Consider the following 27,244-nt stretch of genomic DNA (forward strand, 5'->3'; position numbering starts at 1 on the left):
TACTATTATCAACATACAGCCTTTTTTTCTGTTCATGCTTTTACAGTAAGAAGACAATTTGGCTCAAGGGAATACAAGGAGTGGAGAAAGAATGACATAGTGTACATGTTTAGAGTGGTCATGAGAGGGAGGGGGAGTGTTTACTTGTTTCACAGTCGATACTGGTAATGAACGGATGCAATCATCTCATACCAATCAGCAGCCATGGTATAAATAAGACAGCTTCTATAAATAAGTACTTGTGGGGTACAAATAATATATATGTGCAAATTTGTTAAATTTTATTGTGATTAAATTTGTATATTATATGCCATGAAAAAATAAATTGTTTTGTTTAGGTTAGATTAGATTCATTTTTCAATCCATAGACCTAAAAATAAGGGGATCCTTGTTGGTGTGTAACATGACAGATAATATAATATAACAAACATATTTGAAACACTAGAGCGTAATACTCATTTCACTGATCTTTGGTTAGTAGAGATATGTAAGCAGGCTAAAATAAATTGAAACTTACAAAATGTACAGAATTAATACAGTTTCAGAAGCAAATGTAAACATGCACTTTTAATATACCAACCATACATGAAATGTACCCAATTACGTGACCATTGCAACCAAGTATTGTAAAAAATGAAACTTAATGGACCTTTTTATCTAAATTGGTCTAACAGTTTCTTTTAATTTATTCATATATGGACTAAAAGGCAATGGCCATCAAAATGTCTTTCAAACTGTGTTGGAACTTGTTTTGTCTGAAACTAAGCTCTTAATGGCCGCTGGCAGCTTATTGAAAAAGTGTGTTCCTTATTATTGGACACCTTTTTGGACAAGATAAGTGATTTCAAGTCTTTAGGTTGACTGTTTTTATTCCTAGTACTGATGTTGTGTAGGAAGCAATTGGTTGGGAAAAGTGACATATGAGGAGCCAAAAAAAAAAAAAAAAAAAACATTACCACGGGTGGAGCTCATGAAGCATGTCTTTTGCCACTAGGCATGTATAGCACTACTCATTGCCAGTCCAGTGCCACCTGTGTTGTTGATTTGGCTTGTTCTGTTCATTCTGCAGTGACTGATTTTGCTAGTGCTGTTTTGTTCACACACTATGTGATCGAAAATATCTGGACGTCAGGCTGAAAATGTCTTTCAAGTTTGTGGCACCCTCCATCAGTAATGCAGAAATTCAGTATGGTGTTAGCCCACCCTTAGCTCTGATGACAGCTTCCACTCTTGCAGGCAAACATTCAATCAGGTGCTGGAACATTTCTTGGAGAATGGCAGCCCATTCTTCATGGGATGCTGCATTGAAGAGAGTCCTCGATGTCAGTCGGTGAGGCCTGGCATGAAGCTGCCATTCCAAAACATCCCAAAAGTGTTCTATAGGATTCAGATGAGGACTCTGCGCAGGCCCATCCATTACAGGGATGTTGTCATGTAACCACTCTGCCACAGGCCATGCATTATGAACAGATGCTTGATCGTGCTGAAAGATGCAATCCCCACCGCTGAACTCTCTTCAACAGTGGGGAGCAAGAAGGTGCTTAAAACATCAACGTAGGCCTGTACTGTGATAGTGCCACGCAAAACAACAAGGGGTGCAAACCCCCTCCACGAAAACCATGACCACACCTACCACCACCATCCAACAGTGGGAAGCAAGAAGGTGCTTAAAAAATCAACATAGGCCTGTACTGTGATAGTGCCACGCAAAACAACAAGGAGTGCAAGCCCCCTCCATGAAACCCATGACCACACCTACCACTACAATCTCCAAATTTTACTGTTGGCACTACAAATGCTGGCAGATGACATTCACCAGGCATTCACCATACCCACACCCTGCCATCAGATCCCCACTGTATGTACTGTGATTCATCACTCCATACAACGTTTTTCCACTGTTCAGTTGTCCAATGTTTACACTCCTTACACAAAGTGAGGTGTCATTTGGCATTTACCACTGTGATGTGTGGCTTATGAGCAGCTGCTCGACCATGAAATACAAGTTTTCTCACCTCCCACCTAAATGTCATAGTACTTGCAGTGGATCATGATGCAGTTTGGAATTCTTGTGTGATGGTCCTGATAGATGTCTACCTATTACACATTATTACCCTCTTCAACTGTCTGCAGTCTCTGTCAATCAACAGTCGAGGTTGGCCTGTATGCTTTTGTGCGGTACATGTCCCTTCACATTTCCACTTCACTATTGCATTGGAAACAGCAGGCCTAGGGATGTTCAGGAGTGTGGAAATTTCATGTACAGACATATGACACAAGTGACACCCAGTGACCTGGCCATGTTCGAAGTCCGTGAGTTCTGCGGAGCACCCCATTCTGCTCTCTCATGATTTCTAATGATTACTGAGGTCACTCATATGGAGTACCTGGTAGTAGGTGGCAGAAAAATGCACCTAATATGAAAAACATATGTTTTTAGGGGTGTCCAGATACTTTTGATCTCATAGGGCATTTCATTTTTTATAATGGCAAATTTAAGTGAGCAATGTGTGAAATTTTATTTGCTGCTCAGTTTAAAATGCTGCTGAAACTGTTTTAATGTTGAAAACAGCTTACCAAGATGATGCTATGAGAAAACTCAAATGTATGAATGGTTTGTTTGATTAAAAAATGGCGACATGTTGACTGATGACAAACCTTGTTCTGGACGTTCATCTGTTGTCCGAGTCAATGAAAATATTGAAAAAATTTGAAAGATTGTGCTCACAGACCATCAAAAGACTATAGATCAATTGTCAGAGATTAATGGGTTACCTAGGAGCTCGGTTCAGTGAATTTGTGGCAGACAGGAGACTGGTTCTTCCTCCATGACAATGCACTGCACACGCAGCCATCTCTGTTAGACAGTTTTTGCTTAAAAATGGCACGATTCCGCTGCCCCATGCACTTACCTTGCTTGACCTGGCTCCATGGCAAGCATGAAAAGGGGCATGAAAGGACACCAATTTGACAACGTGGAAGAAGTCAAGAAAAAAAAAACACACACACACACACACAAGGGAGGAGCTGTCAGCTATTTATAAAGATGACGACGAAAAATGTTTCAAACTGTGGAAGCACCAGATGGATAAATGGGGCAAATGTATTACTCATAATGGACAGTATTTTGAAGGGAATATGGTTGTTTTGTAAACAATTTGAAAACATATAACTTTTAAAAAATAATTTCGGTTTTTTTGGGTACCCCTCATATTACTTATAGCAAAACAGTTGTCAGTACATCCAATTCTTTGAAAAGACTTCAGCATGCTGTTCTTTAATTTACGCTACAAATGGGTCTTATTATATGATTTTGTACTCAAAACACTGTCTCTCAGTTTGTGGAGTTACCCCGAAATATGATACTGTTCAACATAATAGAGTAAAAGAGAGTAAAGTATGCCAATTTTTAAAAAATATTTATTTCTCCATTTTTACCCATTCTAAGAAAATGTGTTGTAGTTGTGCAGTTGAAATCTATTATGACTAAATCTCCCTTAAACCTTCATTCAAGCCATGGTCAGATTTTGTCATCTCCTATGAAACCATGATCAAATGTTCCTTATCCTATTCCTAATACTTAAATTTATATTCAGTGTTAACAAATATGTCTGCTTAGAAACACTTGCCTTCCTGTTTGCAGCCTGTGTTTTATGTCCTCTCTACTTAGTCCACTATCAGTTATTTTGCTGGCCAAATAGCCAAACTCTTCTACTACTTCTAGCACTTCATTCCTAACCTGATTCCCCCAGCATCACCCAATTTAATTTGGCTATGTTCCATTACCATTGTTTTACTTTTGTTGCTTTTTGTCGTAAAACTTCTTTTCAAGACACTAACCATTGTTTTCAACTCATCTTCGAAGCCTTCTGTCATCTCTGATGGAATTATGATGTTTATAATTTTTGTTCCTTACTAGTTGACAAATCCTGCATTGTGTGGTTATTCATCTTGCCAAGTTTCTATTAGAAATGAAAACAAAAAATGAACTGTGTTTGTTGTCAGTATAAAAAAAAATTCATTTCCATGTATTTGTGAAAACACCTTTGAAATTGTGAAACATTAGTACAAAGAAATATGCACAATGTAAAAATATATAAGTACAGTATCCAATTTAAGAAACGTAGTATGCAAAATACAAATTCTCTGTAATGTTGATTTAACTCAGGACTTTATTATACCCAGTATTTTTAGTCACATTTTCAGGCAGATGGGCATAACTGCTTCGTATGTCTGCAGTATGATTTTGTAAAAACTCTGTGGTGATGCCTCTTCACAACTCTATAGACAGCTATTGTTTTTGACTACAGCCATTTGTGCTTCACAGCTGAAAGCTGTCAAAAGCACTACCAGGTGTCTGAGATTTCCTTAAGTTGATGCGACTGTAGGAATTTCTTAGCAGTACAGAATAAATGCATTAAAACTTCATTTGTCATGCAGAATTATTGCGCCCATATCAGTGTTTATAACATCATACCTCCTGAACTATGATCGGTAGGTGGTTCTTACAAATACAGTGATTGATGCCTGACAGTAAGGGATATATGTACCAACTTGGTCCAAAATCAGTCCATTCTTTTAGGATATGTGGAACTTACATACATACATACATTTTTATAATATGTATGGATCCTGACCTTAAATTTCCTTCCCAATTTTTTCCTTGGCTTTCTTTATTGCTTGCTTAATGTATGGATTGAATAAGATTGCGACCTTCACAACTACTGCTTCCCTTTCCTATCCATTGATTCCTATAGCTGCAGTCTGTTTACTGCACAAGTTGATGACAAAAGACCTCTTAACTGGAAAAAAAACTGGAGTAAAGGAATCGCAAATAAAAATAAAGCGTTTTAATACTTAGTTCACGAAGGAATTACTTTAAAATCTTGGGAACATTTAGCATTAACATAAGTTTTTTTATTTTAAAAATTATAATTCACATTGATACACCATCAGCTAGCATTTAAGAAAAGGGTATATTTCTGTCCATTATATGGATGTTTTCCATAAATAATATATAACATAATGAGGTTGATCCTTTAGGGGCTTGAAACTAATGACATTATAACAACTTCAGGTGTTGGGAATTCTGCCAGACACCAGCACTGTTCATGCACGATATTTCAACAACATGACATGTCATCTTCATCAGGTGTGACCTGAGACTGCTCATTGAGTGGAATGGATCCAGCATTTATACCTACTATCTTCCCCCTCCACAGTTGGTTCCAGGCATTTAGTATGCAGTCTGCTCCCACTATCAGCATCCTTAGACATTCCCTATTCCGTTTGTGTGCAGTTCTGCCCCCATTGCATATTCAGCAACTCTACTACAGGATCCCAGGTTCTACTGAGTTGGTACCCAGGGTCACAATTCATGGGATTTTCTGTCACCTTTATCTCTATAGCCTCCTTTATAACAATGTCCCAGTATATTGGAGTCTATGTCAGAATCCACATTCCATCATTGTTCATGGAATGATTGAGTTTCAGACAGTTCACAGCAATGGCTGATTTGGAGGTCGTTTTGGTCAGGTGTGCCTCAGGTGTCCACTGATTTGGCCAATGTATGCCTTGCCACATTGACAAGGTATATTATAAAGTGCTGGTTTTCATAGTCTCAGGTCATCTTTCACATTTTGGTAGATGGATAGAACACACACTTGATGTTATGCTTCCTGAAAATCCTGCTGATTCTGGCAGAAATAGATCCACACAGGCCAGGTATGCCACTGACTTTGCCTCATATTGTTCTTCTTGTAGAATGTGTGGTGGATTGGCTGGTTGAAGGACCTTCTGACTCTGTTTATCTGTATATCCATTCTTGCAGAACACTGACTGTTGATGCTCTACTTCTGCTGTCAAACTATTTGGGTCAGACAAGGTATATATCCTCCGGACCAATGTCTTCAGAACACCATTCTTCTGTGCGAGTAGTGACAGCTGCTCACTTGCAGGTATAAATCAGTGTGTGTAGGTTTGCAGTACACATTGTGGCCAAATGACTCATTTGTTTTCCTTTTGACATGTACATCCAGAAATGGCAACTGGCCATCCTTTTCAGTTCCATGAGGAACTTATGAGAGTATTCTGAAAAGTAATGCCTCTGAATTTTTAATGTGAAAACTGATAAAGCTTTTCAGATAAAAGAAATGTTAATAATATTCTACAGCTTTTCTTTTCATGACTACATAGTTACTGTTTTCTGCCACTAGAGAGCTCTGAACAGTGGCGTGTAAACACATGGGGCACCCTCTTGTTCAACATGACAATGCAAGACCACATGCAAGCACTGCGACATCTGCAATAATCCACCACCTTGGTTTCACTGTCTTCAATCATCCTCCATACTTGCTGACTTGGCTTCATCCAGTTTTCATCTGTTTCCAGAACTTAGAGAACACCTTCAAGGAATTCACTTTGATAGCGATGAAGCTGTGCAACAAGAGGTGAGGTTGTGACTCCATTAACAAAGCCAAACATTCTACAGTGACAGTATCAACAAACTGGTCTCTTGTTGGGAGAAATGTGTTCGTTGCGAGAATGACTATGTTGAGAAACATATATGTAGACATGAAAAATAAACAAAAGAATTTTCACATAAAATATTTGGAGGCATTACTTTTCAGGAAGTCTTCATAATATTTTGTTGGTGTGTGATATTTTGATCCAGAAACTCATTGGGTCTCTCCCAGTCATGAAGTCAGATCACAAAGGTACCATCCACATACCTGCAGAAGCAAGTGGGTTTTTATCAAACCATCTGTAATGCCTCCTCTTCTTATCTCTCCGTGAACGTTATGATAACCACTAGAGACCGAGGCCTGCCCATGCCTACACCTTCTGTCTGCTAGTAATATTGGCTTCCGTAAAGAAAATAAGTTGAGATCAGTATATGCCTGAACAGATCCAAGAGAGAATCACCAAATTTCTCTGCAATTGCTTCCAGTGGCATCCTAGTGAACAACAGGGGTACCACATCAAAACTGACCATTATATTACATTCTGTGATATGTAGTTGCTTGAAACACTGCAAGAAATCATTCAAGCTGTGTATGGTGTGAACACACTTCCCCACGTAGGGGAACAGCAGTTTCTTCAAGCTCTTGGCCCTTGGATTTGTTGATGCACCAATGTTGCTGACAATTGGGCACAGTGGCATTCCTTCTTTATGTACTTTCAGCAGCCCATATAGTCTAGTTGAAACTGGTGCTCTCATTCATAGTTGTTTCATGACCTCATCAGGAATGCCAATTTCCTTCAAGAAAGCCTTGGTCCTCTTGTCCATTTTGTCCATAGGATCACATTCCAAATACACTCCTGGAAATGTAAAAAAAAAAACATTGACACCAGTGTGTCAGACCCACCATACTTGCTCCAGACACTGCGAGAGGGCTGTACAAGCAATGATCACACGCACAGCACAGCGGACACACCAGGAACCGCGGTGTTGGCTGTCGAATGGAGCTAGCTGCGCAGCATTTGTGCACCGCCGCCGTCAGTGTCAGCCAGTTTGCCGTGGCATACGGAAATCCATCGCAGTCTTTAACACTGGTAGCATGCCGCGACAGCGTGGACGTGAACCATATGTACTGTTGACGGACTTTGAGCGAGGGCGCATAGTGGGCATGCGGGAGGCCGGGTGGACGTACCGCCGAATTGCTCAACACGTGGGGCGTGAGGTCTCCACAGTACATCGATGTTGTCGCCAGTGGTCGGCGGAAGGTGCACGTGCCCGTCGACCTGGGACCGGACCGCAGCGACGCACGGATGCACGCCAAGACCGTAGGATCCTACGCAGTGCCATAGGGGACCGCACCGCCACTTCCCAGCAAATTAGGGACACTGTTGCTCCTGGGGTATCGGCGAGGACCATTCGCAACCGTCTCCATGAAGCTGGGCTACGGTCCCGCACACCGTTAGGCCGTCTTCCGCTCAGGCCCCAACATCGTGCAGCCCGCCTCCAGTGGTGTCGCGACAGGCGTGAATGGAGGGACGAATGGAGACGTGTCGTCTTCAGCGATGAGAGTCGCTTCTGCCTTGGTGCCAATGATGGTCGTATGCGTGTTTGGCGCCATGCAGGTGAGCGCCACAATCAGGACTGCATACGACCGAGGCACACAGGGCCAACACCCGGCATCATGGTGTGGGGAGCGATCTCCTACACTGGCCGTACACCACTGGTGATCGTTGAGGGGACACTGAATAGTGCACGGTACATCCAAACCGTCATCGAACCCATCGTTCTACCATTCCTAGACCGGCAAGGGAACGTGCTGTTCCAACAGGACAATGCACGTCCGCATGTATCCCGTGCCACCCAACGTGCTCTAGAAGGTGTAAGTCAACTACCCTGGCCAGCAAGATCTCCGGATCTGTCCCCCATTGAGTATGTTTGGGACTGGATGAAGCGTCGTCTCACGCGGTCTGCACGTCCAGCACGAACGCTGGTCCAACTGAGGCGCCAGGTGGAAATGGCATGGCAAGCCGTTCCACAGGACTACATCCAGCATCTCTACGATCGTCTCCATGGGAGAATAGCAGCCTGCATTGCTGCGAAAGGTGGATATACACTGTACTAGTGCCGACATTGTGCATGCTCTGTTGCCTGTTTCTATGTGCCTGTGGTTCTGTCATTGTGATCATGTGATGTATCTGACCCCAGGAATGTGTCAATAAAGTTTCCCCTTCCTGGGACAATGAATTCACGGTGTTCTTATTTCAATTTCCAGGAGTGTATTAGTATGCATGGTCATTTGGAAATTGTAATCACAATCAATTGCAAAATCATTGCAAAGTTACCTTTGTCTGCTGGCAACATCATAACACTGCTGTCTTAGCTGAGCCTCTTGGGTGAAAGCCTCACATCACTTGAGATGTTCAGTTTTGGAGACTTTGCCTTAGTGAGTGCCATTTAGGTCACCTGACAAATTTCTTCTGTCACTGTTGGTGGTAGTGAGTTAGCCACTTGCCCCAGGTTTCAGGTATTCTACTGATGAAACATGAAACGGGCATATTTCTAGGAGTCATTGTGAAGTTGAGACCCCTGCTCAATATCTTCAACGTGGTTTCATCAAACAACTTGCTGCCTAAATTAACCACAGTGTGAGTTCCCTCCATCTGCTGTGCTTTCATACTCATTCAGTCAAAGTTGGCAGACTATCATGTTGAGCCACGTTTGTTGGCACATTTCACTAGACATCAAGATCCAATGTCTATCCTGTCCCAAACTTCAGCTGCTTAGGAGGCTGTCAGTCCAGGTGAAGGGGCAAAAGCTCCTTGGCTACCACATCTCATCTGTGGCACATATTATTGAATCCTCTCTCTCAGAAATGCCATACTCACCCAATCTTTTATCTTGTTCACTGCTGATGTGATGCTTAATCCTGGCAAAAACTAGTACTACTTCTCCATCTTGACATCTCAGCAGGAAACTGAGGGATCTCAGCATCTTTCCTTTCCTCTGTCAAAGCTTCTCCAGCTTCTTGATTGTTTGGTATGTCTCTTCCCTGTAGAGTCTCTTAATGTAACTCTTCAGACTTTCCCAGTGAGTATTGACATCTTGAGGTGTCAGGTAGTCTCCTGGATTTCAGTGATATTAATGCATGATATTTTGACAGCATGACTCATTATCTTCATCAGGTGCTACCTGTGGTTGCTCATCACATGGAACGAGTTCAGTATTTACACCTATGTCATCCCCTTCCTTGGTCAGTTCCAGGTGGTCTGTCTGCAGTCCACTCCCACTAGCAGGGTCCTAAGGCATACCCTCTTCAATCTGATGCACCTGTCTGCATACTGGCATTCCGTTTCTGGTCCAATGTGGTTCCAGACATGCCCTTCACCATTTGTTCCAGCTAGAAACATTCTTAGGCATTCCCTCATCAGTGCAGTGCACCAGACTAAGTGCTGGTGTTTCATACTTGGTCCAGTGTACCCATTTGCGCACTGGTGTTCCATTTTAAGGCCGGTGCAGTTCTAGGTGTTCCCCGTGTCGTCCACCCCTGCTAGAAGCATCCTGTGACATTATATATTCTTGAATCCTCCCTCTCATGAGAGGCATTAGAGATAGCTAGATAGAAACCCACATGCTTCTTCAGGTGTGTGATTGATAACTTTGTGATCTGGCCTCATTGCAGGGAGACAATCAGTGACTTTCTGGAACATCTTAACTCACACGGACCCAATTATTTAAGTTCACCATGGAATTGGAAAAGGATGGGCAGTTACCATTTTTGGATGTACTTGTCGAAAGAAGAGTAGATGAGTCATTTGGCCACAGTGTGTACAGCAAACCTACACACACTCATTTACACCTGCAAGCCACTAGCTGTCACCAGCCAGAACAGAAAAAGGAGTTTTGTAGACAGGGTCTGCAGGGCGCACTCCTTGTCAGACCTAGATAGTTTAATGGCAGAAATAGTGCATCTACAATCGATGTTCTCCAAGAACAAACACACCCGTAAACAGATTCAGAAGGCCCTTCAACTGACCAGACTACCACACAGTCTAGAAGAAGAGCATGAAGAGGCAACAGCTGCAACATTCCTGCACTATGTGGGATGTATTTTTGCCAATATCAGCAGGATTCTCAGGAAGCATAATGTTAAGTGTGTGTTCTGTCCACTTACCAAAATAAGAGGACCACTGGGAAGTGTCAAAAATGACCTGGGAGTATGGAAACCAGGAATTTATAATATGCCATGCCAATGTGGCATGTTGTACATTGGCCAAACAACTAGGATAGTGCATATCAGATTCAAACAACATCAGAGACACACCCAACTAAGGCAGGCAACTAAATCAGTCATTGCTGAGCACTATGAAAGTCAATCATTCCATGAACTATGATGAAACGATGGTTCTGACACAGACACCCAAATACTGGGACATTGTTATAAGGGAGTCTATAGAGGTAAAGCTGATGGAAAATCTCACAAATCACTACACTGGGTACCAACTCAGTAGATCCTGGGAGCCCCTACTGAAGTTGCTGAAGATGCAATGACAGCACCAGCAGAGCTCAACAAAAAGAAGAACTGAGGGTGTGGACTTGGAGAACAAACTCCCAACGGTCTACCAGGGGCACCGGATTGAAGATGGAATGTCGCAGGATGCTTCTAGCAGGAGCTGAACACATAGGTAATACAAAGAACTGCACCCGACCAAGCAGCAGACAAGTGCACTGGACCAAAGACAAAATACCAGGATAAGGATGCTGCTAGTCTGAGCATTGCAGAGAACCAACCATGGAGGTGGGAAACATTAAGTACAAATACTGGATGCATTCCACTTTAAAAGCAGCCTCAGGTAGCATCTGATGAAGATAATTAATCACACTGTCAAAATATTGTGCATGAATGACCCTGATATCTGGCAGAATACCCAACAGCTCACAATGTCAACAGATCACTGGGAAAGTCTGAAGAATTGCTAAAATTATGCATTACCAGGCAGAAGCAGCTACTGCAGGCTGCTACTGTGAAGTATCATAACAACTAATCATAGTTAATGGTAATCTACTCCCATTTTAAATTCACAGAATTACTTCTGCATTACTTTTCAATGTATTACAAATCAGAAAATTATTTGTGTTAGTATAAAAGAAGCTACTCTGGAAAACAAAGATACTGCTCTACCTCCTATAATACCAAGACACTGTTTTTATTTACCATGTCATACTACTCACTTATATAACTTTCCTTACTTGAGGGATCACTGTAGGTCCTGTATCATGGAAAAGTTAATAGCAATATGCTGAACATTAGCACTAATGTTAACTGGAATTGACACCCTCCAGTGCAAATATTCTGATAAATTGTAGAGTAGTATATTATTACACTACTTACTTTATTATTGAATAAGTGATAATTTGCAATTTTGTTCCTGATGTCTGCTGGCAACTGGTTAAAGACCTTTACATCATACTATACATGGTGAACAAAATCAAACATGGAAACTCAAGGTACAAATATCAACAATGTAAGAAATGATAGAGTGCTACTGGTTATTTCAATAATAAAAAAGTGTAGTGGCAGTTGGTATAGACACAGCCCACAATACCTCCATTATCAACCAATTTTTTTGAAACTGTTGCTGAACCCCCATAAATTCTTAATTATATTAATCTTGCTGAACCTGAATGATTAAATAATAAAAGATGATTCGTACCAGAAAATATACCCATGGATCAGATGGCGAATCCAGTGAATTCAATACCCTCATTTTTCCCTCTGCTGAACAGTTCCAAGTAGTATCATTACTGCAGCTTAGAGCGGCCACCAGTGTGACATTGGTCTGTCTAGTCTCCTCTGCAGTACTAGCAGCTATCTACAGAAAAAAGTAGTTTATTATGAAAGCCATGTACAGTAATGACTGTTATTGGTCTTCGAGTAGTATAAGACACATAAATGTTGTTAACTGAATGAGCAATTCTTACAATTAAAAAGAGCAGGACACCAGAAATAAAGATTATTACAATACAGGATGTGAGAGGAATTGAGAGTCTTTTTTTCATCACTGCCCACTGCCAAGTTCCCAGATCCACCTACAAGGACAGTCCTTACCTGAGCAAGATGACTTCCTGCTTTTCCAAATGGAAAGGGTCAAAGCTAGACCAATGCTAATAGGCAGGCAATGGGAAACAAACATTCACTATGGAGATTTTGGTACTTAACATGCAATTACTTTCTCTGGAGAAAAAGGCAGAGAAGAAATAGAAATTAAATGTTACTGAAAGAAACTACAAACAGTTGCAAATTATTTGAAAAAGCACTTGTCGTCCATCATCATTAGTTTGAGGCAGGTACTAGGATTTGAGTTACAATTGCATTGCTGCTCCACATCATTCTGACCATTGCCAGCAACTGTAGTAAGACACTTGTGTGTGTGAAAATAATGGTAGCAGTTATTTTGTTACTTTAAAAATCAAAGAACAACAGTTACTTACATTTGTTTAGATAAATATCCCAGTGATAATACTTATTATAAATTGTGATGTAAAATGTGTCAATTAGGACAAAAACTACAAGTTTCATACAAAATAGATATCTGTATCACTACATGTTTGCCATTTACAGATCTGTTCAGGAAACTTATTGTGGCACAGAAGGAGTTGTTTAAGAGAAATAATGTTAATTTTCTGATGAAAAGCTCACTGGGTTCCACCCAGGTGGCAGTGTTGAGATACCACAACATTTTGATCAATGTCATACTCATCATTTCCTGACATAGTGTCAAGATACTGTGGATTTCCTTATATTTATATTCTTGGGCAGATGTCCTCTCCATTTGACTGTGGGTGCCATGGTCTTAGGTGACTGGCATGAGGGGAGAAAGGTGAGGGTGGGCTAGTAGCATGGGGGTAAGCCAGACGTTGTGCTCTAACCTCTGCATAGATTTTCTTGACCTGTCTTTCATACTAGCTACTGCTGGACATGCTCTCAGTGTATAGCTACTAACATGGAATTCCATCTCAGTCTTAGTTGATAACATTTGTCCCTCTTATTCCTTTATTATGCTTCCCCAGTAGCCACTTGTTCGGCAAATCATCTTGGTCTTCTCAATATTAAACATACAGTATGTTCTTCATCTAAATTGTACTCTGCCACTGCTGATTTCTCTGTGTGTAATTGGCAAACACATCTAATGTGTTCCTCGTACCATTTTGCGATACGACACAATGGTAGCCACATTCAGATTGAAAGCTTCACATGGGATGCTACATATTCCAGGTAGGTGGAGTTTCAGAGGTTCCTTACAGAGCTAAGAATATCTTTCATCTTCAAAAGTGTTTGGAAGACAGTTTTGATGTTTGATTTCCCAAGCAGACCTGCGATCTTGGCTGAGAGAGGCCCCATATAAGGAAGAAAGCCAGACTCTTGTCTCCTTCCAATTCTGTCTGGTTTGTTGCATATTTTCATTCCTTGAAGGCCCTTCTGCTCTGTGCCAATGCACCCATTTTGACAGGACACTTTTGTGAGGTGTTGTACATTAGTTGTGAGACTTTGTATGTGATGCACCTTCACATATGATGTGTGTAATTTCAGAGATCGCGCATCCATACGGTTCACAGGCTCACATATAGAGGCCACATGGATCGACTTCCTGGTGCACTCTGGTGAGCCGCGAAAGAAACATCAATATTTAAGCGATTTCAAATGAGTGCATGGTCTATTCTGTAACCTGTATTACTGTTGTCCTGTCAATGTGTTCAGTGCTATGCACACCCTGTTCTTCAATGAATCTTATGTGTTGCTCTATAAAATACTATGTTCCATAAATCACATTTGTTCTTGCTACAGCGAACTTGGTGATGAGCGAGGGTTATGTTTTCTCCACGTCTTAGTGTCAGTACTAAGTCACCTGATGAACATCTTGATGGAAGAAATACTCCAACGTATCACTGCTCAGCAGTAAGCTTTCATAGAACAACAGCAGGCTCTCACCACCATTCTCAATTAGGTAACGTCTGCATGTTCACAGCAGGTTACTCTCCCATCAATGCAAACATCACCCCTTCTGGCATATGGAGAACTGACTGATGATTGGGACTCCTATAGAGACACTGTTATGCCAACATTTCCGAGTTTTTTGTGTGGGCAATGCTAACTAGTGTATGACTTTCTTTCCTAGTTTTCACAGCTCATTTATCAATTGTTTTGCCAACTTGTGCTTTTGCAAGAAGCAGCCAGGTTGTCATTTGATGAAATTTGCAAGTTTCTCTCAACCTATTACTGTGACAGAATGCATGTCACTGTGATGTGTGTAGAATTTTAACATTATTAGAGATGTCCAGGCCAATCTTACAAAGTTTGGGCTGTAGAATTATATGGATTGAACCATCATTGTACCCACCACGAGTCCTACACTGATCACATAGTGTGTGATGTTAATATTCATCTGGCCCCAGATAGATAAGTCTGTGAAAAAGCATTTCAGTGTGAGAATCTGACACTTATGGATGTGTCATGTGCCACAGATGATCAGATTGTTGTATGGGGGGAGGTACAGGAAATTGCTCAGTCAACACCTGTTAGGCATGCTACAAGTGTTCAAAATGATAGGGAAGCTGTTGCAGCAGTACAGTCTTCGACTCAGTGCCACAACGGGCAGCATCGGTTACATCCACAGCGCAACAGGCCATGTCACAGCAGTGGCTGCATGCCCCCTACCATCTCACCCATACTGCTTTGTCCAAAATGAGCGTGCTGTGTCTCCTAAACATTTGGCTGTTTGCAGAATATCTCAAAAGAGAGGCCACATTTCATCAGTGTGCAACTCCTCTTCAAATGTGGCAGACACAATAGTACCGGTGGACATAAACTCTATCTCTACAATGACTGTCTCCCTGAATAAATTGTTTATCTATTTGCATGTGTTTCATAAATTGCTAAAAACACAAGTGGACATAGGAGCTGCAGTGACTTTAGTAAATGCACAAATGTACATGGACTTTGGCTGCCTTCCCCTCACACTGGTTTCATGGAAGTTGATTAGCTACAATAAACAGGAGATTCCAATCCCTAGGTCAGTTCACCACTCCTCTCTCATACAAATCTGTTGTTCACCCTCTCACCTTCCTTGTTGTGAATCATTTCCATACTGCAGACCTGTTCAACTTAAATGCATTTAATGCTTTCGGTTTCTCCATTGCTGATGAGATAAATTTGGTGTTAGATCAAGTTACAAGTCAGCAACTGGAGTCCCTCTGCTCTGTGTTTTCATCTTTGTTTCTTTCAAGATCCCGAAATTATGGTGCGTGGCACATATGATTGCAATCCTAAAACCTGGAAAGTCACCAATGGGTCCATAGAACTTCAGGCCAATATCTCTCCTTTGCCATCTCTATAAGATCCTAGAGAGAATGATTCTTCACCGCCTAACTGTGGTAGTTGATCCACTTCTTATCTCACAGCAAGCTGGCTTTAGACTAGGAAAGAATTGCACCTCACAAATCCTTATTTTTCTCAGTTCATAGAAGATGGCTTTGAGCAGAAAAAGATAACAGGTGTAGCATTTGTTGACCGTTCAGCGGCCTTTGACACCATAAACCACAGAGTGTTACTGCACAAAATCTACAACCTGACTAATGATTACACGCCAACGAGGATAATTGCAACACTCCTACAGAATCAACATTTTTTCATGGACTTCCAAGGAAAACACAGCCGATGGAGAACTCAAAAGAATGGTCTCCCTCAAGGAAGTGTACACTAATGATCAGCCACATCCTCAAGGATGCAAAAGCTTCATATACACTGATGACCTTGTTCTCGCTGCCCAGGGCAATTGGTTTGAAGATGTAGAGATAATGCTCACAAATGGTCTATAACAGCTTGGTACTTAATATGAAAAAAATCATCTCACACCCAATCCTAAGAAAACGCAAGTGGGTTAATTCCATCTGAAACATAAACAAGCTGACAGGAAACTTGAAATATTCTGGAATGGAGTTGCACTAGAATATTGTTCGCACCCCATGAATTTGGGTGTCACTCTCGACCATACACTAAGCCACAAGGAACATTGTCTGAAGCTGAAACTGCCTTCTTCGGAAACTGGTGGGATCGAACTGGGGTACTCATCCACAAACATTAAGAACAACAGCTCTTGCCTTATGCAATTCTGCAGGAGAGTATGTTATCCCAGTGTGGTACAATTCAGTACATGCAAAGCAGGTTGATGTAGCCTTAAATGACAGCTGCAGGATCATTACAGGCTGCCTAAGGCCAACCACCATGGACAAAGTTCAGTGTCTCACTGGGATTGCTCCATGTAACATCAGAAGAGAGGTCGCCACTAACATTGAGAAGCATAAATCAAATACAGTGTCCTCATGTCCACTCTTTGGACATCAACCTGCCAAGCCAAGACTGAAGTCCAGGAAGAGTTTCCCAACAACCTCACAGCCCTTAGAAGGATCAGCTGCAGCTACCTGACTCACCAAGTGGAAAGAAAGATGCCAACACCTGTCAAACTGGATGACACACAAGAATCGCTGCCGCCTGGACACATGGAGAAGGGGACATCTGGAAGTCCTCGGACAGACTATGGACCAAAGTCGCAAGATTGAGGGACAATCTCCTTAAATGGAACTTCCAACTGCCAACACAACACTGTGTGAATGCGGTGAATTGCAGACAACCCGGCATTTCTTCAAATGTAACTCATGCCCAGCCAGCTGTAGCATGAAGAATTTAACATCTGCAGCACCCAATACTATGAAAGTTGCCCAGTTCTGGATTAATACTGTATAGTTTTCTCTGTATGTATAGTATATGTGTACATTTTAGTGTACCTCTGACATGAATAAGGAAAGATCTTTGTTTTCTCCTGGTCTTGGCTGTATTACCAGTTTTCAGGCCCACATTACCATCAAAAACTCTGCCTGCTCTCATTTCTTTTGGGCGCAGCAGGTGCCTGTCGTGTTGTGTGACTCTGTCAAGGCCGAATTAGACCATTTGATGTTGCTTGATGTCATTCACCCTGTTTCCTCCAGTGAATGGGCTACACCACTCATCTTCATTAAGAAGCCGATGGGCGAGCTTTGCCTCTGGGGCAGCTTCATTGTTATGATTAATGTACCATCCGTAACAGATACATACCCTTTGCCCCATCCTGGTGAGTTGCTCACAAATTTATCAGGTGGCCACTACTTTGTTGGAAGCATACCTCCAGCTCCCCTTGGATGAGGCCACTAGGTGCCTTCTTGTTGTCAATACACCTTTCAGCCTATACCAATATCAGCATTTGCCTTTTGGCATCACTAGCACACCTGCAGTTTTTCAGCATGTTTTAGGACAGCTCATAGCCTCTGTAGTCCACAGCATCAATTACTTTGACAACATCACTGTTTTGAGTTCTTCCACCTCAGATTACCTTAGAAACCTCTGATTGTTGTTTTCTGTTTTGCAGTCTGCAGGTCTCAAGTGCAGACTTACCAAATCTCATTTTTTTCAGCCAACAATTGAGTACATAGGTTTTGAGGTTTCTCAAATAGCAGTCAGGCCATTGCATCTCCACGTTGATGCAATTTTGGCTTTGGCATAGCTGATGTCTGTTAAGGAACCGCAGACATTTCTAGGTAAAGTTGCGTGCTACCGTAAGTTTTTGCCAGGCCTAATCACTGTCGCTCAGCCTCTGCATGTGCTTTTGTGTAAAAATGTGCTTTTTTCTGATCTCCATCTGACTGAGCATTCATTTCACTTAAATCTAAGCTTCAATCTGCCCTGTGTCTGGCCACTTTTCAGCCAGGTCAGCATCTCATGTTGGCTACAGATGCCCCTTAGCAAGAGCTGGCGCACAAATACGCGGGCAGCACTGAACATCCCATTGCTTGTGCTTCTAAGACTTTAACTCCCACACAGCAGCGGTATTCTCTGATTGAAAAGGAGGCTTTAGTGATTGTATTCACCCTCAATAAGTTTCATGTCTTCTTGTATGGTTCTAAGTTCCATTTAATCACTGATCGCAAGCCATTGGTTGCTCTTTTCAACCCTTCAGCTTCTGTGCCAGACAAGGCAGCACGTCATTTGCTGCAGGGGCTCTCTTCCTCTCCCGTTATCATTATTAAATCCATTACTGGCCAACAGCGCAACATGCCAATCCTGATGCCTTATCTCGCCTTCTGATCAGGCTGGACCTAGCATTCAATCAGAATGAGTAACCTTGTTTCCATGTAGATACTGAGAACCAGAGTGTGGTTGATAGTTTTCCCATCACTAGTACCATGACAGCATCAGCCCTCACCACAGATCCTGTACTTAGTCGGGTCCTTTCTTTTGTGCAGCATGATTGACTGGAGAAACCCTTGCTTAATTACTTCTCCTTCCAGCACCACCCCTCTGTGTCTGATGGGGTTCTTTCATTAGCTATGGAGGATGCTGTCCCCCGGTTACGATTCCTGCTTCCTTATGACGTAATGTACTCCAGTTTCTGCTTGTCAGTCATTGGATGCCTCTCACACCTCTGTCCCATTGGAATGTATATTCGCTGGTCATAGATGAGGATATTATGTCGATTCTCACCACTTGCACTCACTGAATTCAGCAACAGGCAGCCCGACAGGCATCTATTTCCCCCCTGACAGCACATGTGGAAGCATCTACGTCAGTTTTGCTGGGCCTTTCTTAAATCAGTATTGGCTCATTGCAGTGGATGCCTATTACAAGTTTCCCCACATGTCCCATTGTCCGTCCACATCCATGGCAGTTACTATTCTCCCTGTCTAAGATTTTTGCAACTGAGGGACTTTGGTATATCGTGGTTACCAACAATGGCCCCCAGTTTATTTCTTGAGAATTTACATCTTTTTGTCAGGCTAGAGGTGTTCGCCATCTCACAGCTCCACATTTCATCCTCAGTCGAATGGTGAGACTGAACACATGGTTTGGACATTTAAAATTCAGATGCAGAGATATGTATCCGGCAGATCCCCCGAGGTAGCTTGAGACCATTTTCTGAATTTGTACTGTTTCACTCTGGTGGGAACAATAGCCTGGCAGAGCTGTTACATGGATGCCAACTACGGACTCCTCCCCCCCTTCAACTTCTGCACCCAATGCCACGTCTGCCAGCGTCACTGGCTCTGTAACAGTTCCAGCCGGGTGCACCTGTCTGGCCTTGTGGTTTCGGCTGTTGGCCAAACTGGATTCCTGCCATCATCGAGCCTCGCCAGGGCCAGTGTCTGTGTGTCATCCACACTCCTGACAGGTGGATGTCCCATCACTTCTACCAGCTGCAACTGCACAAGGTGGGGTCCATTCCAGGAGGCCCACTGGCTCCACCTCCTCCATCAGCTCCAATGCCTGTTCCTATGCCACAGACAGCTGGTTCATACCGCAGTGGGGGATGCTGAATGGAAGATCCTCACTCCTTGACTGCCATCACCGGTGCAGTCCCTGTTGCACCTGACACCACAGCCAGCGCCACCTCTGTTGCTGGGTCCGATACGGCCGTTGACTCCGACACCCCACTGATGCCTCCGGCACCAACCACTGAGCTTGAAAAGAACATTGCTATGGAGATGCCATCCCTGGTCCTGCCCCTCCAGCCTCTCACAAGATGGTTGACGATGTGGTAAAACGGCTCCTCATCACTTCCGCCCCTGCATGTTAGTGACTGCCCACCACATGCTGCAGCAGCCCCCATTGTTGGGCAATGAAATGGATGTCAGTGCCATCATTGGTGTTTTCCACGACTTGTAATCTCAGCGACTTGTGAGATCAGTGCCTTTTTCCATGGTACAAGTGCTTTTTGGATACCAGTACTTTTTTCCTGTACAATGTATTTTGCTGTGCCTAGTTTTTTAATATGTGTATGTGGTTTACCTACCTCCTAGAAGGAAGGACTGATGTACCTTCACTCATGACACATGCAATTTTAGAGACCACACCTCCATACAGTTCACAGTCCCTCTTACAGAGGCCACCAGGCATGTTCTGACAAGCCACCAAAGGAACAGTATTAGTCAAGTGTTCTGTAGCCTGTATTACTGTTGCTCAGTAATTTGTTGAGTGCTACACAAATCTATACATCACTGTATCTTACATGTTGCTCTATGAAGTACTATGTCCCATAAATGATGTTTTTTCTTTCTATAGCACTGTGCCACAGATGACATGCACCCTATGTACCAGTGATCAGCACTGTACACCTCTGCAGCTCACTGCATACAGCTATTGGTTTATGAAGATCTTCTTGATAAAAACTGTGTTTCTTAGCATAGTTAGCCTCCTTTGTTCTTGCAATATCCAAGAAAGGTAAATATTTATTCTCTTGTAGTCTTCTAGCAGATGCTGAGCTGAGCAGATGCACCAGCAACAGTAGCGAAGCAGCAGTTGTCTGATACACAGTAATTTAGTTTGGTTTCTGTTTCTTTTTTTTTCTTCTTTTTTTACTTGCTTCTGCACAGAAATAAGCTATATTTGTTTATTTTACTGTGTAGACTAGTTGTTAGGAAATTACTGTAAGATTTAGTTTTTGTATAAATCTTGGTGCATATCCTTGAATAAGGCAGCTTTCTAATGTAATTTTCCCATGTCAGACCACCACGTCGTACTACTAAGTTTAAATCTCGAACTGGTACACAGCATATAGTTTTAGATAGTGCATTCTAGTTTGCATACTTATCTTGTGCAGAAGCTGTTGCATAAGCAAAGTTTCTAGTAACAGGTAGCTGTAGATACATCCATAAAAAACAAAGATGATGAGACTTACCAAACAAAAGTGCTGGCAGGTCGATAGACACACAAACAAACACAAACATACACACAAAATTCAAACTTTCGCAACAAATGGTTGCTTCATCAGGAAAGAGGGAAGGAGAGGGAAAGACGAAAGGATGTGGGTTTCAAGGGAGAGGGTAAGGAGTCATTCCAATCCCGGGAGCGGAAAGACTTACCTTAGGGGGAAAAAAGGACGGGTATACACTCGCACACACACACATATCCATCCACACATATACAGACACAAGCAGACATATTTAAAGACAAAGAGTTTGGGCAGAGATGTCAGTCGAGACGGAAGTGCAGAGGCAAAGATGATGTTGAATGACAGGTGAGGTATGAGTGGCGGCAACTTGAAATTAGCGGAGATTGAGGCCTGGTGGGTAACGGGAAGAGAGGATATATTCAAGAGCAAGTTCCCATCTCCGGAGTTCGGATAGGTTGGTGTTGGTGGGAAGTATCCAGATAACCCGGACGGTGTAACACTGTGCCAAGATGTGCTGGCCGTGCACCAAGGCATGTTTAGCCACAGGGTGATCCTCATTACCAACAAACACTGTCTGCCTGTGTCCATTCATGCGAATGGACAGTTTGTTGCTGGTCATTCCCACATAGAATGCATCACAGTGTAGTCAGGTCAGTTGGTAAATCACGTGGGTGCTTTCACATGTGGCTCTGCCTTTGATCGTGTACACCTTCCGGGTTATAGGACTGGAGTAGGTGGTGGTGGGAGGGTGCATGGGACAGGTTTTACACCGGGGGCGGTTACAAGGATAGGAGCCAGAGGGTAGGGAAGGTGGTTTGGGGATTTCATAGGGATGAACTAACAGGTTACAAAGGTTAGGTGGACGGCGGAAAGACACTCTTGGTGGAGTGGGGAGGATTTCATGAAGGATGGATCTCATTTCAGGGCAGGATTTGAGGAAGTCGTATCCCTGCTGGAGAGCCACATTCAGAGTCTGGTCCAGTCCCGGAAAGTATCCTGTCACAAGTGGGGCACTTTTGTGGTTCTTCTGTGGGGGATTCTGGGTTTGAGGGGATTTTTTTTAAGTGGCTCTGGTTATTTGCTTCTGTACCAGATCGGGAGGGTAGTTGCGGGATGCGAAAGCTGTTGTCAGGTTGTTGGTGTAATGGTTCAGGGATTCCGGACTGGAGCAGATTCGTTTGCCATGAAGACCTAGGCTGTAGGGAAGGGACCGTTTGATGTGGAATGGGTGGCAGCTGTCATAATGGAGGTACTGTTGCTTGTTGGTGGGTTTCATGTGGACGGATGTGTGAAGCTGGCCATTGGACAGATGGAGGTCAACGTCAAGGAAAGTGGCGTGGGATTTGGAGTAGGACCAGGTGAATCTGATGGAACCAAAGGAGTTGAGGTTGGAGAGGAAATTCTGGAGTTCTACTTCACTGTGAGTCCAGATCATGAAGATGTCATCAATAAATCTGTACCAAACTTTGGGTTAGCAGGCCTGGATAACCAAGAAGGCTTCCTCTAAGCGACCCATGAATAGGTTGGCGTACGAGGGGGCCATCCTGGTACCCATGGCTGTTCCCTTTAATTGTTGGTATGTCTGGCCTTCAAAAGTGAAGAAGTTGTGGGTCAGGATGAAGCTGGCTAAGGTAATGAGGAAAGAGGTTTTAGGTAGGGTGGCAGGTGATCGGCGTGAAAGGAAGTGCTCCATCGCAGCGAGGCCCTGGACATGCGGAATATTTGTGTATAAGGAAGTGGCATCAATGGTTACAAGGATGGTTTCCAGGGATAACAGATTGGGTAAGGATTCCAGGCGTTTGAGAAATTGGTTGGTGTGTTTGATGAAGGATGGGAGACTGCATGTAATGGGTTGACAGTGTTGATCTACGTAGGCAGAGATACATTCTGTGGGGGCTTGGTAACCAGCTACAATGGGGTGGCCGGGATGATTGGGTTTGTGAATTTTAGGAAGAAGGTAGAAGGTAGGGGTGCGGGGTGTCGGTGGGGTCAGGAGGTTGATGGAGTCAGGTGAAAGGTTTTGCAGGGGGCCTAAGGTTCTGAGGATTCCTTGAAGCTCCGCCTGGACATCAGGAATGGGATTACCTTGGCAAACTTTGTATGTGGTGTTGTCTGAAAGCGGACGCAGTCCCTCAGCCACATACTCCCGACCATCAAGTACCATGGTCGTGGAACCCTTGTCCGCCGGAAGAATGACGATGGATCGGTCAGCCTTCAGATCACGGATAGCCTGGGCTTCAGCAGTGGTGATGTTGGGAGTAGGATTAAGGTTTTTTAAGAAGGATTGAGAGGCAAGGCTGGAAGTCAGAAATTCCTGGAAGGTTTGGAGAGGGTGATTTTGAGGAAGAGGGGGTGGGTCCCACTGGGACGGAGGACAGAACTGTTCCAGGCAGGGTTCAATTTGGATAGTGTCTTGGGGAGTTGGATCATTAGGAGTAGGATTAGGATCATTTTTCTTTGTGGCAAAGTGATATTTCCAGCATTGCCATGAAGAAAAATGATTGCAGGTGATGCAGTTGTCCATCAAAGTAGCAATGCCAGAAGATAGTAGCAATGTGCAGAATGACCTCCAGAGATTTGATGGAGGGTGCAGGCTCTGACAGTTGAGCCTGCATGTAAATAAATGTAACATATCACACTTCATAGGAAAAGAAATCCACTACTGTTTTGCTATGCTATTGATGACAAACCGTTGGAAACAGAATACATCATAAAATATCTAGGAGTAACTATCCAGAACGACCTTACATGGAATGACCATATAAAACAAATAGTGGGAAAATAGTGGGAAAAAGATGCCAAACTCAGATTCATAGGAAGAATCTTGAGGAAATGTAGCTCATCTATGGAGAAAGTGGCTTGTAAGGTGCTTGTTTGACCCATTCTTGAGTATTGTTCATCTATCTGGGATCCCTACCGGAGAGGACTGATAGAAGAAATAGAGAAGATCCAATAAAGAGCAGCACATTTCATCGCAGGATAGTTTAGCAGCATGAGAGCATTACAGAGATGCTCAACAAACTCCATTGGCATACATTACAAGAGAGGTGTTGTGCATCATGGAGAGATTTATATTGAAATTTCAAGAGAGCACTTTCTGGGAAGAGTTGTACAACATATTGCTCCCTCCACCTGTAATAACTTCAAGTTGAACAAATATATTTCAAGGAAGATGCAATACATCAAAGTCACATATCAAGTAAACAGAGTAAGATATGTGTACACTTTAACATTCAAATCATAACTGAGTCTAAGTCCAGCAGCTGCTGGCTGGCTGGCTGCTTAGGTGGCACTGCTGCTGCATGGCTGGCAGACAGCGCCGCATGTAGAGGACACGCATAACCGCGTGGCGGCACTTTGAAAGATCGGCGAGTCACAGCACTTCCCGTACAGACGGAAGTGTCCCCGATGATAACGGGTCGAGATGACAGGAGACATAGGTGTCGATTCTGCTGGGGCCTCATGCACCAATCTGCCCATTGCGGCAAGTCCGGTTGTTATAACAGGAGACATTGGCGATGTGTCTGCGTCCGTAGGAGAAGGAGGCGAGTAGAGTTGCTCCGACAGATGATGTTCATCTGGTTCCTGCATGGGCATGTTTCATGGTGGCTTTAGTTCTTGTGCTGGCACCAATATGATGGTGAGAGGACTGCGTTGTGAGTAATGAGAGATTCCAGTATCGCGAGCATCAGGTAGAGCCGAAGTTGGTGTAGCAGCGTTGCCGGCACACGAGGCCAAAGCTGGTCCGAATAATGAACTGCAACACCCGTGTCCAGCTGGATTTCATACAGGCGTTGGCCACAGTGTTGTAAAATGTGGCCAGGACTCCATATTGGCTGCCTGCCATATCCCTGTACCCATACAAGGTCGTTGGCGGTGAACCGGCCAAGTGAAGGCACCTGCGGCCGTGAGGTGGAAGGCCACAGAAAATGAAGTAGCATGCGGGGCTGTCAGACATGTAAGAGCTCAGCCAGTCTGTGGTCGCCCATGGGGGTGAAACGGTAAGAAGCCAGAAATTGGAGAAGCGCATCATCAGCAGAAGAAGTCAGAAGTTTCCTCATCTGAGCCTTAAATGTGCGGACCAGTCGTTCAGCCTCACCATTTGACTGTGGATGGAACGGAGGGGCTGTGACATGCATGATGCCATGACAGGCACAAAAATCCACAAAATCAGAAGAGGCAAATTGTGGACCATTATCAGTAACAAGAACTGAGGGAAGGGCTTCCAAAGAGAAAATGCGAGCTAAAGCATCGGTGGTTGCCACGGTGGTAGGCGACATGCAAAGGACAATGAAAGGAAAATTAGAGTAGGCGTCAAAAAGCCAATAAGTACCTAAAAAGGTCCTGCAAAGTCAGCATGAATATGCTCCCAGGGTTTCTCAGGCGAAGGCCACAGTGACAAAGATGACTTCGGGGTGGTGGCCTGTGGTGCACAGGGGCCGCAGCAGTGACCATGTGTGTGATTTCAGAGTCGATGCCAGGCTGGTACACATGACAGCGCACCAGAGATTTTGTGTGAGAGACACCCGAGTGCCCTTGGTGAAGGAGGCGCAAGACCGAAGCATAAAAAGACGCAGGTACCACAACACGTGGCGAAGCATTGTCGGTGGAAAGGAGGATAACACCATCCCTAGCCGTGAGGCGGTAACGCAAATTGTAGTAGTTCCGCAATGGATCAGAAGTCTTAGCGGACAGACAATCTGACCAACCCTTCTGAATACAGCATAAAACTCGGGAGAGGGTAGGGTGAGAACCCGTAGCAGCTGCCAGCCGGTCCCCTGTGATGGGGAACCCGTCCACAACCCGCTGCTCGGCAACATCCAGGTGGAAACACAAAAGCTCGCCCCTATCGAATGCCAGATCAGGACCCATGGGAAGGCGAGACAGTGCATCAGCATTTGCATGTTGAGCCGTTGGCTGGAAATGAATCTCATAATTGAAACGAGACAAGTAAAGAGCCCAACGCTGGAGGCGGTGTGCAGCCTTGTTGCAGTGACGTTGATGGATGAAACGAGGAAACAAGTGGTTTGTGATCCATAACAAGATGAAATTTGGATCCATAGAGAAAAACACCAAACTTATGAAGAGCATAAATAATGGCCAAAGCTTCTTTTTCAATTTGAGAATACTTTTGTTGGGCATCTGTGAGCGTTTTGGAGGCATAAGCAATGGGTTGTTCACAACTGTCAGAAAAACGGTGCGTAAGGACTGCACCAACCCCATATTGAGAGGCGTCTATGGCAAGAACAAGATGTTGGCCAGGTCAATAAGTAGCCAGGCACGGGGCCTGTTTCAGCATAGTCTTCAATTTCTGAAAAGCCGCATCGCATGACGCAGACCAGTGAGAAGGCACGTTTTTATGCAACAGGCGATGCAACGGCTGAGCCACCAAAGCAGCAGACAGTAAAATCTTGTGATAGTATGCTATTTTCCCCAAGAAGGCCTGCAGTTCCTTAACAGATGAAGGGCGAGGAGGGCATCGATCACAGCGACAGTTGCTGAAGCGGACAAACACCATCCCGAGAGAGTTGAAACCCCAAGTACATGATAGATGCCTGAAAAAATTTTGATTTCTCAAGATTACACTTAAGACTGGTAGTCTGTAAGACATGAAAAAGTGTGCGGAGATTTTGAAGATGTTTGTCAGTGGTGGAGCCAGTGACAACAATGTTGTCCTGGTAATTTATACACCCAGGGACAGTGAGCAATAATTGTTCCAAGAATCGCTGAAAGAGAGCAGGGGCACTGGCAACCTCGAATGGCAATTGTTGGTACTGATAGAGGCTGAAAGGCGTGTTAAGGACCAGAAACTGCCAGGAAGCAGTGTCGAGAGGAAGTTGATGATAAGCTTCTCACAGGTCAAGTTTAGAAAAATACTAGCCACCAGCAAGTTTAGTGAACAATTCTTCAGGTCAAGGCATAGGGTAAGTGTCGATAAGGCATTGAGCATTTACAGTGGCTTTGAAATCTCCACAGAGATGAATACCACCATTTGGCTTAGCAACGGCAACGACAGGAGAGGACCACTCAC

General features: G+C 43.6%; 1 protein-coding gene across 1 annotated transcript in view; it reads right to left on the reverse strand.

Annotated features, from left to right (window-relative positions):
- LOC126412921 (uncharacterized) overlaps window positions 1-27,244 on the reverse strand; it is a 224,791-nt gene that overhangs the window by 2,753 nt on the left and 194,794 nt on the right. The window contains exon 13 of the mRNA XM_050082810.1: window positions 12,172-12,330. Coding sequence (XP_049938767.1) covers window positions 12,172-12,330 — 159 coding nt within the window. The remainder of the gene's footprint in view (window positions 1-12,171; window positions 12,331-27,244) is intronic.

The sequence above is a fragment of the Schistocerca serialis genome, chromosome 7 (genome assembly GCF_023864345.2).
Source record: "Schistocerca serialis cubense isolate TAMUIC-IGC-003099 chromosome 7, iqSchSeri2.2, whole genome shotgun sequence".
NCBI lineage: Eukaryota > Metazoa > Arthropoda > Insecta > Orthoptera > Acrididae > Schistocerca > Schistocerca serialis.